At 42.0% G+C, this 10608-nt stretch overlaps 1 protein-coding gene across 4 annotated transcripts in view; it reads left to right on the top strand.

The window, feature by feature from the left end:
• The window catches only part of Pex1 (peroxisomal biogenesis factor 1), a 38991-nt gene that overhangs the window by 27104 nt on the left and 1279 nt on the right, over positions 1–10608 (top strand). For 2 of the 4 annotated variants that reach the window (XM_087658582.1, NM_001109220.1), the window contains exons 16-23: positions 724–858; positions 2290–2354; positions 4080–4222; positions 4300–4403; positions 5756–5932; positions 7636–7866; positions 9361–9558; positions 9818–9948. In XM_087658582.1, coding sequence (XP_087514708.1) covers positions 724–858; positions 2290–2354; positions 4080–4222; positions 4300–4403; positions 5756–5932; positions 7636–7866; positions 9361–9558; positions 9818–9948 — 1184 coding nt within the window. The remainder of the gene's footprint in view (positions 1–723; positions 859–2289; positions 2355–4079; positions 4223–4299; positions 4404–5755; positions 5933–7635; positions 7867–9360; positions 9559–9817; positions 9949–10608) is intronic. The other 2 variants (XM_087658581.1, XM_087658583.1) reach the window with 1 other exon arrangement.

The following is a 10608-nucleotide window of genomic DNA, read 5'->3' as shown; positions in this document are numbered from 1 at the left end:
GCACCAGGCATTAATACCCAAATATATGGAGACCATGTTCTAGCTGCTGACCTTGAGGCCTCTCCAGTTCGTATGAATGTAGAAGTGAGGTTGGGATTTTGTCACTGGATGAACCACAGAGGCTTGCCCAGGAGAGGAGGCAAAGATACTGCTGATGTTTAGTTAACGTCAGATGGGATGCTGTGTTCTGGGCAGCTGGTTGTTTTAAAAGCTGGTAATTTAAGAAGAACTAATCACTTGTGTAGCAGGGAGAGGCATGGCTGCCTGTAACATGGCCTGTGCGTCCTCTGCTTGTCTTTGATGCATACTTGAATGTATCAGCTATCACACTTCAATCATACAAGTGCTACTGTGCTTGTTGGAAGACTGGGCGTTTGGCCTCCGTTTCCCTAACAGTCCTTTGATCAATCACACTTGAAGAAAAAGGAAGACTGGTTTACTTCTGTGGCTCAGTGGTTGTGCCTTGCCCGACTTTATTACCACCAAAACCAAACAAAACTCAACAAGGCAGAAGGAGTTCTGATGCCCTGACAGATGTCTTCTGTGTACACATGCATTCTGTGGATTCCATTAATCACTCCAATGGGAATTCCCTTTTCTACTGCTGTGTTCTTGTTAATAGAGGGAGGTGGCTGTTATTACCCTCAAGATACTTTCTGTACACTGTGTTCCTGCAGTCTCTGTTTAGATTTTTGCTCTCTGCCATACTTTACTATTTTTCAGTACCCAGAATTATTTGCAAACTTACCCATACGACAGAGGACGGGAATACTGCTTTATGGCCCTCCTGGGACAGGAAAAACTTTACTCGCTGGGGTGGTTGCAAGAGAGAGTGGGATGAACTTTATTAGTATTCAGGTATGTGGACATCTGCCTTCCCCCCTTGTCTTCTTAATTGAGGCAAACTGATGTAACATCCAGTTGGCCACTGGAGAGGGTAGGATTCATTGGCACTGGAGTGGGCCTTCTCCCTCCTGTTCTCAAAGCTAATGTATTCTATTCTCGTGTCCTCTCATTGCTTGGTAGCCATTGATCTTATCCCTGTGTCTATGGATTTTGTATGCTAGGAATCAGGTAACATGTGTCCCTCTGTGCCTAGCTTCTTCCACGTAATGCTTTACGTTGTCATGTATGTTAATTCTTCATCCCTTTTGTGGGAGCATTGCCTTCCATTGCCTCCCTGTGCCACGTCACTGGTAACATTTGGGTTATTTCACCATTGCATTTCAATGCATGTGTGTTAACATTAAATTGTGTATGTGTATATGTGTGGGCACTCGTGCCACAGCAAGCATATCATGGGACAGCCTGTGGGAATTGGTTCTCTCCACACACCATGTGGTTCTACAACAAAACTCACGTTGCCAGGCCCTGTGGCAGGTGCCTGCACCCTCCAAGCTATCGTTACAGTGCTCTACCATTAGGCCTGCATGGATAACACTGTTATAAACAACCAGGTACACATTTTCTGTAGACGTAGGGTCTCATTTCTTTTGGTATGTAATGAGTAGAATCACTGGGTCTTACGATAATTCCTGCTTAACTCTCCAGGAGCCACCATAGCCTCCCACCCCTGCAGTCCTCGCAGTTGCGGCTGTGTTTCTCAGTTGTGGGGTGTCTCTTATTTGGGAAGCTAGGAGAAATGCTGCATTTATTGGTTTATAGCTGGGAGGGACTGAGTGCTGATCACCTCTCTTTCTGAATGCCTTTTATGTTCTTGTTTAAGGCAAATCACCACCATTGTGAATAGACTTTATGTAAATATTAAGAGAAAAAGCAAAGTGTATTTTAGGGAGAAGAGACCTACAGGAGTAAAGGCCAGTTTTATCGTCCCTTGTGGCTGCCTTTCACCGTCCCTACTGCACACAAGGTCTAACGTGTTTTTAGGTAGAAGCAAAGCAAAGCTAATAGTGGAAAGAGATGGTAAACAGAAACCCAGCATAAAGCCCACTGCTGGGTGGGAGGAAGCACAACAGGAAAAAGCCGCAGTCAGGAGGCATGGGGCAGCTGGGGTGGTCACAGTGCTGTCAGCTGAAGCTCTTCAGAAGAGGGACCCTTTGACACAGATGGAAAGGAAATAAAGCCACAGGACACGAGAATATCTGTGACAATGTTACAGGCAAAAGAAGCCAAGGGCTAGGAACAGTAGTGACACTTACCCCAGCACAGTTGTTTGTAAGTACGAGACATCCACCCAATCCTATTTTAAAAGTCCTGTGTTTCATCATGCTTAATCAAAACCCAAGGCTCTGTTGTTTATAATCAGCTTCATCTCTCCTCTGATTCTAGGGACCAGAGTTACTCAGCAAATACATTGGAGCAAGTGAGCAAGCTGTTCGAGATGTCTTCATCAGGTGGCTTTTATGAGTGTTTGAGGACACTGACTGATAGCACTTATTCTTCATGTTTGTGACCTAATTTTTCAAGAACAGGATTTAAAACCTATGGTTTATGTGAATTAACAAATCAAAGGACAAGGATTTTATTTCAGCAAATACTACCAAGAATAAACTACTTTCAACGTTAATTCTGGAGGTTATTTTATATTTACAATAGTAATATTCCTCACATAGAGTCCTAAGTAGTTGTTCAGGGAAAGGTCAGAGTAGATCTGCTCCCTTTCTGTGGAGACAAGCTCTCACTCTATGGAACAGATGAGCCTTGAACTCCAGTCCGTCTGCCTCAGCTTCCCAATGGCTGGGATTAGAAGTTTACATCACCACACTTTGCTTTCAAATTAGATTCTTACATGAAGCAAATAGTTATTCCTAATACACGCCATATATTTTTAAGTTTTAAGTTCTTGTTCCCCTGCTCCTAACATAGCTCTTAGAAATCAATGTTATCTATCCAGTTTCATTAATGCTTGTATTTCTGAATGTTCATAAGATAATATATTAATATAGAAGATAATACTTAAAGTTGAAATAATTATTCAAGGGGAACAGAATTGTGGAAATTTTTAAAGTAAAAATTTACTTTGTAATATTCTTCTAAACATTTCACTATATATAGTAAATATGTTAATATAATTTGTAAAAATAAGGTAAATGTTTATTTAAATATCTACGATGCAAATTAAGAAATAGAGTCTCAAAAAGGGTTATTATAAAAGTCTATGACTACATATTGACAAAATGTTAAGTTAAAAAAAGAAAGGTTATAATTCCAAATATTATGCATCTAATAATGCTAGCTTTTTCAGAGTGTTCCTATAAAACAATGCAAAAATACTGAGCTTTCTAGCTTTGAACAGGTTGAAGAATTAAACAGGCATTCTCAGAAACTCAGAAGCAGAAGCCAGTAAGCGCACATAAAAATGGCCACCGTGGGCAGGAGAGTTGCTCAGGGCTTCAGAGAGTATTTGGTTCTCAGCACCCAGGTCAGGCGGCTCACAAATACCTTTAACTCTAGCCCCAAGGGATCTGAGCCATCGCTCCAGCCCATAGATCTTCTTTAAATGGCTACCCACGATAAGAATCTATTGGCTAAGATTTGGGTTTTAGTCTCTACCTTATACACAGGTATGAATCACTAAACAAATATTTTAAACTCTCAAGAATCAATTTAGAGAGGAAGATGGGAGGCAAATATGATCAAATATATTGTATGAATATATGGAATTATCATATATCATATATGGAATTATCAGAGATTTCATAACATAAAAATAAGTAGCACTATTATGAATAGAAAACTCAGTTTAAATTTAAATACCAAGGGCTGGAGAGATGGCTCAGCAGTTAAGAGCACCGACTGCTCTTCCAGAGGTTCTGAGTTCAACTCCAGCAGCCACATGGTGGCTCACAACCATCTGTAATGGGATCTGATGCCCTCTTCTGGTGTGTCTGAAGACAGCAATAGTATAGACACATAACTAAAATAAATCTTTAAAATTTTTTTTTAAATAGCCAGAAAATAAAGATAATCGCATATAATTTTCTTATGTACACACACACATTGTTACGTTATATATTATAATCAATGCTGTGTGTGTGTGTGTGTGTGTGTGTGTGTGTGTGTAGTTTGAAAACTCTGGAGCCCTGATAAAATATAGATTTTTTTTTTTTCCTCCTCAGAGCACAGGCTGCAAAGCCCTGTATTCTTTTCTTTGATGAGTTTGAATCCATTGCTCCTCGAAGAGGTCATGACAACACAGGGGTTACAGACCGAGTAGTTAACCAGTTGCTGACACAGTTAGATGGAGTAGAAGGCTTACAGGGTAAATCACTGTTTGTACAAAAACACAGTATAAAAGAAGTTACTAAATCATCGTGCTAAAAGTGTTTTCCCCCTCAGGAGTTTATGTGTTGGCTGCTACTAGTCGCCCTGATTTGATTGACCCCGCCTTGTTACGGCCCGGCCGACTGGATAAATGTGTATACTGCCCTCCTCCAGATCAGGTGACAGAACTCTCTCCTCGGCAGATGCCACACTCTTTACTCTGGTCATTTGGTAGCAACTGTCCTAAGAAGATAGCTTTGTCCTAAGAAGATAGCTTTGTCCTAAGAAGATAGCTTTGAAGCTCAGTGGTGTGTGGTGGTGGTGGTGCTACATGCCTTTAACCCCAGCACTTAGGAGGCAAGGGTAGGGGTAGGGGCAGGCAGATCCCTGTGAATTAGAGGCCAGCCTGGTCTACAGAGTTCTAGGACAGCCAAGGCTACATAGACAAACCCTGTTTTAAAAAACAAACAAGCAAACAAACAAGAAGACAGCTTTGCAAGCAAAGGCTGGTTCACTGTTTACTCAGAGCATAAAAGACGTTGAGTCTGATGTGGCCCCTGCAATGCACTCCTGTTCAGGAGTACCTGTGTTGATCTGTAGGAGAAAATCAAGAAACCTAAAAAATATTCTCTGTGTCCCTGCATTCCATATCCTGTAAGAAGCCTCCAGTTCACAAGCAAGTGAGCCAGGGGGCATGTGGCCAGGTCTCATGGAGAAAGGGGTCCAACTCTTCTTGTTTCGTTCTGCCAGTCCTTGCTCCCGCTTGTAGAAAGTAATAAATAAATGAATGAGAGACAATGGCCAAAGGTCAAAGTCTATAGGCCATTTTGTGTGTGTGCTTGTTTCTTAATGGTTCTCCTTTGTTGGCACACTTGTCCAAATCTAGGAGATAGCCACAGTATGTGAATTTACACTGAGTAATTACAAATGTTGGCTTTTGGGCTTCTTTAAAAAACACAGAAATAGAAATATGCTTTCATATTAACCCCAGGTGTGGAGACGTGGGGCTGCCTCAGATTGTTATAGCAGCCATGATTTGCCTTGTGCTCGAGTAGGGGTGTGGTTTTGCCAGCTGCAGATAGTTTCTGCGATTGTGTGATGTTTGGGATTCTGGGAACTTTTCATCGGCCACATAAATGCTGGAGGCCCTGAGAGTTTGATTGTTGTGGACTGTTGGCTACAGCTTGTTAAACAGTCATGTGCAAAGAAGAAAGAAGAAATTAAGTATCCTGACGGGAAGATTAAACTTTCCCCTAAGCAGCAGGAAGCCCTATCCTTTTTTCTCTTATCTCGTGTTAGGGGGTTGAAAGGGTGGACAAAGGTGGAAGAAAAGCCCCACTAAATAGCAAAGGCTCCACCCATGTCTCCTTTTAGGGGTCCAATTCTGAGAAAGATGATTTATGTCTAGTACAAACTGCCCAGAAGGCTTAGCTTGTTAGACATGTCAATGCATGAAAAATGTCTTAGGAGTCACAATTTACAGTAATAGTTCACTTTGTTGTGTGTTTAGTAATAGTTCTCCTTCCTTCAGGTGTCTCGTCTTGAGATTTTAACTGTCCTCAGCAAGTCTCTACCTCTGGCGGATGACGTGGACCTTCAGCACGTGGCCTCTGTCACTGAGTCCTTCACTGGAGCGGATCTGAAAGCTCTGCTGTACAATGCACAGCTGGAGGCCTTGCAGGGACGGCTACTGCCCGGCGGGCTCCACGTGAGTTGCATGGGAAGGCTGCTAGGGTATACACCGAGAGAGAGCACCTTACTGCCAGACTGCGGCGAAACTGTAATCTGCCTATTGTAAATAGTCCAAAAGTGGAATGTGGGGTTTACAGAGATTTTAATTCTGAAGATTTGGTATGTTTCCCTAACATTACCTTAGTATTAACAATTTGGCATTAGAAAGGTTAGAGTGAAGGAGTATGAATTCATAAAAATAGAGATAACTAAGGTTTTCAGCTCTTCTGTGCTTGTTAACGGGCATTACCTATGGCTGTCTCTGTGGTGACATGGGGCCTCTCTTACCCCATCATTCTTCAGCAGTCTTACTTCTGACACAAGATGATGTTCATTTATCTTGAATTTTCTATATCCCAGACCTAGAATTACCATTTTCTCTACAATGGCATTTTATTTTAATTATTGCAGTAGACAGTTTAATTATAGACTTTGCCTATATTTTCTAAGAAGCTTTTCTGTGTATTTTCCCCCACTAATTTTGGTTGGGAATTTCTGTGGGTCCTAAATTTCTTAAGTAGTTCCAAGTGTGTGGAGAGGACGCAGGGGTGCACATGTACAAGTCAACAGCAGACAAAGAGCAATGTGGGGTGGCCTTCCTCAAGCACCCCGCCCTTTCTGAGATAGTCTCTCACTAGTCTGAAACAGGGTGGGCTTGCTGGCCAGGGAGCATCTAGGTCATACATGTCTCCGCACTCCAGCACTGTGGCCCTAAGCTTGCACAGCATTTATCCCCACAGCCCCCAGGTCAAGTTTTGCTATTGTAGCAAGCCATTGTCACAGCTGTTTTTGTTCTTTATGGCACTAGGAACTGAACTAGGACCTAACTCATGCTAGACAAACTCGGTATGACTAAGCTACACCCCAGCCCTGAAGATTTCTATTAGGATAAAGGGCAAAAGTTCTTCGGCAGGCTGGAGCCAAGGAACTCCACAAAGTTCGATCATGCAACAGCTCTAGGTCAGGAGGTTTACTGGGAGTGGGGAGATGAGACAGACAGAATGAGCAAGGTGATGGATAGGGAACAAGAAGAGATGAGGGAGGAGAGGAGACAGAGAGAGAGATTGGGATGGCCAGGGCCTTGGCAGGTAATGCCTGAAGCTGCTGCACTGAGCCACTGAAAGGCAGCTTGGTGGAGAGCCAATTTACAAGTCTCTTCTTTCTTAACACACACACACACAGAGATATAAATAATTTCACAGTAAAAGCAAAAATGAGTGAAGACGGAGATGAACTAAAACCTCGACTCTTAAGTCCTAGTTTTGTCATCACTGGGATAGCCAGTGGATTTTCTACACCATACTTCACCCTGATCCTCCTTTATGGTACTCGGTACATTTGCACTGTGTAAGGGTGGGCACGTAGCTCAGCTGGTAGAGTGCCTAGCGTGCACAGAGCTCTGGATTCGCCCCTCAGCACCAGGTAAGTCAGCCATGCTGGTGTGCACCTGAAATCCTAAGACTCAGAAAAGCAGGGTCTTCCTAAGCTCCACAGCAGATCTAAGGCTGCTGTAGGCTATATGAGCTCTTGTCTCATAAGAATGTTTCTATTGTATAGCCCAATCTAGAGAGGATTGAGAGCCTCTTTGGAAGCACAAGCTCCCATGCTCTGTGGAGTGATGTCATCTGCTGCTCTGTGTAGTTATGGAGTACTTAAACTGGCACTGTCTGTGTCATTCAGGATGGAGGATCCAGCTCTGACAGTGACCTCAGTCTGTCTTCAATGGTCTTTCTTAACCACAGCAGTGGTTCCGACGACTCAGCTGGAGATGGAGAATGTGGCTTAGATCAATCCCTCGTTTCTCTCGAGATGTCGGAGATCCTTCCAGATGAATCAAAATTCAATATGTACCGGCTGTACTTTGGCAGCTCCTATGAATCGGAACTTGGAAACGGAGCCTCTTGTGACTTGGTACCTGTGCATTTGTTGCTGTGTGGCTCAGTTTTGTTATCATACGTAAGGATGGATGTGGTGTGGTACTGCAGTGACATCCATCTCCTACCCTGCCCCTCTGTCTTTCTGCTTGGTCGGTCTGCGAAGGAAGTAGTTTGTTTCTTAAATTATGCCAATTAGTCGTTCTTGTTAAACATTTGTAACAGGAGCAACGGGGGTCGCTTCCACAGGGACCTGGAGTGGCTCCCTCTTGTGGTCACTCGGGACTTTCTCTCTCTCTGGGTGATTTTAAAAGTGTAAACTTTATTGTCATGAAGCACTTCTGGATATTAGGACATTTGCTACAATAATGTCTAAAATTCATAAGAAACAAAAATGATGCCTATTTGTGAATCTTATGGAAAGCATGAAAAGAAGTAATTAACATGTATCAACATGGAAGCCATTTAGAGTAAATGTGGGCAACATCATTGTTTTTCTCTTTAGTTACTATATACACACTAAAATTAATAGTAGCTTACTATTTTTAGTATATAACATTTTTCCATATATGGTTGCTTTTGTATATTTGTTTTTAATAATTCATGTTTCTAAAAATATAAAAATACCTACTTCTCTAAGAAGGTATTAAATTTTTTTTATAAGTTTATTCTGTTTTCTATTTTTTATCTCCTCTCTAGAAATACCTGGGAACATTAGCATAACTATTTTCTGGGGATCAGAGAAAGGGGCTAGGGAGATCCCTGACATTAAAGTGCTTGGCACAGACAGACATGAGCAAGCTCTGACTCCTAGGACCCACGTAGACAGCTGGTCACAGTGACACATATCTGCAGTTCCAACCTGGGGGAGACATGGACAGGGAATCACTGAGGTTTGCTAAGTCTGGGTCCATCTCAGAAAATAAGGCACAAAGCAATTGAGAAAAACGCCGGACATTGACCCCTGGCCTCCACGTTTACACACACACACACACACACACACACACACACACACACACACACACACACCCCTGCACACATGAGTAAGGCTCATGTTGAACCTGTCCTTGCCGTCAGTGTAGTAGGTCTGAGTACCAAAACATTAAAAGGAAATAAACCTTTATCTTATGGGTGCTGGTTTGTTTTGCTATGGATATTTTACACCACAGGTATCAGTGAAGCTTGGTTTATAGAATATTGTCTTTTAAAAACTTGCTTAACTTTAGTGAATTAAAACATAAACTTACTTAAGGTTACTGCTTGAGGGATATGATCCCTGAGAGTCTGCCTGTATTCCTACCAAGTAGACCAAGCAGCACCAAGCAGACATGAATTTGGAAGGAAAAGTAGTGAGGGAATATGGCAGGAGAGAGAGGCCAGGAAATGGGATGGATTTGATAAAAATACCTATGTGCATGTGTGAAATTCTCATGTAAGATGGAAACAGAGTTTTCATTTTTTACCTTCAGTGACATGGCTCTTTCTTGCTCTCTTCTCTCCATCTACCTCTTTGTCTTTACCCATCATGCAGAGCTCACACTGTCTGTCTGCACCGAGCTCCATGACTCAGGACTTACCTGCCACTCCTGGGAAAGACCCATTGTTTACACAGCATCCTGTGTTCAGGACACCTTCCCAAGAAGGCTCCCAAGACCTTACACAGGAGCAGAGAGACCAGCTGAGAGCAGACATCAGCATCATCAAAGGCAGATACCAGAGCCAAAGTGGAGTATGGCCTTTTCCCTTCTTCTCAGAACTTTTAAAAGTTGCCTTTCCTTTTTTGACATGTGTTTCTTTGGGTTTTAACTGAGCCATATTTATAAGCAATGTGCTGCAGCCCAGTGACTCAGCCCAATGACGATCCTTGCTCCATGATTGTCTCATGAGAGAGAATGTATTCTCAGGAAAAACCTGACAATAACACTGGGACTGCCACTTCTCTCTTGAATTCCTAAGTTAACATCTGCTTACTCTGTTTTTTATTTAAGGAGGATGAATCCCTTAACCAGCCTGGACCAATCAAAACCAGTTTTGCTATTAGTCAGGCACATTTAATGACTGCGCTTGCCCACACGAGACCGTCCATTAATGAGGATGAAGGCAAGGAATTTGCTGAGCTGTAAGTAACCGTAAGAAACATATTGTTCACTTCAGTTCTGAAGGGTTTACATTTTTTTAAATTTGGAAGCTAATTTAAAAATATATATGGTTAAATCGGGGCTGCAAATGAGTGACAGAGCATCTGCCTGGGATATGTGAGACCCTGTATCATCCCATTCCCAGAACCTGAAGAGACTGTAGTAACTATGCACTAGACTTCCCTTAACTAATCTGTTCGAGTGTGTGAGTTATAGTGAACTGGTTTTAGAAAATGAAAAAATAGGACAATGAATAGTGGTCTAAATTAATTCTAATTATTTAGTTTATAAGATTTATTAAAAATATACTGGTTTTAAATGAGTGTGGTGGTTCACCTTTAACTCCAGCACTTAAGAGAGACAGAGGCAGATGGAGACCAGCCTGGTCTACATACTGAGTTCTAGGACAGGCAGGGCTACATCTCAAAAACAACAAATACATATACATGTGTGTGTATTAGTGATACACACACACACACACATGTATGTCATGATATATACATTCAAATATAAGCATATTTGAATGACTGGCCATCATTCCATGTTAGTGATTCAACATTAATTAAAAAATACTTGTTCCTGGTTTTGTCTAAGAGTAAATACTTCAACTCCTGTTCACCTTTGCAGCACTTTGGAAGGAA

This window comes from Rattus norvegicus, chromosome 4, assembly GCF_021556685.1.
Source record: "Rattus norvegicus strain SHRSP/BbbUtx chromosome 4, alternate assembly SHRSP_T2T, whole genome shotgun sequence".
Taxonomy (NCBI): Eukaryota; Metazoa; Chordata; class Mammalia; order Rodentia; family Muridae; genus Rattus; species Rattus norvegicus.
This window is presented reverse-complemented; position numbering and strand designations above follow the sequence as displayed.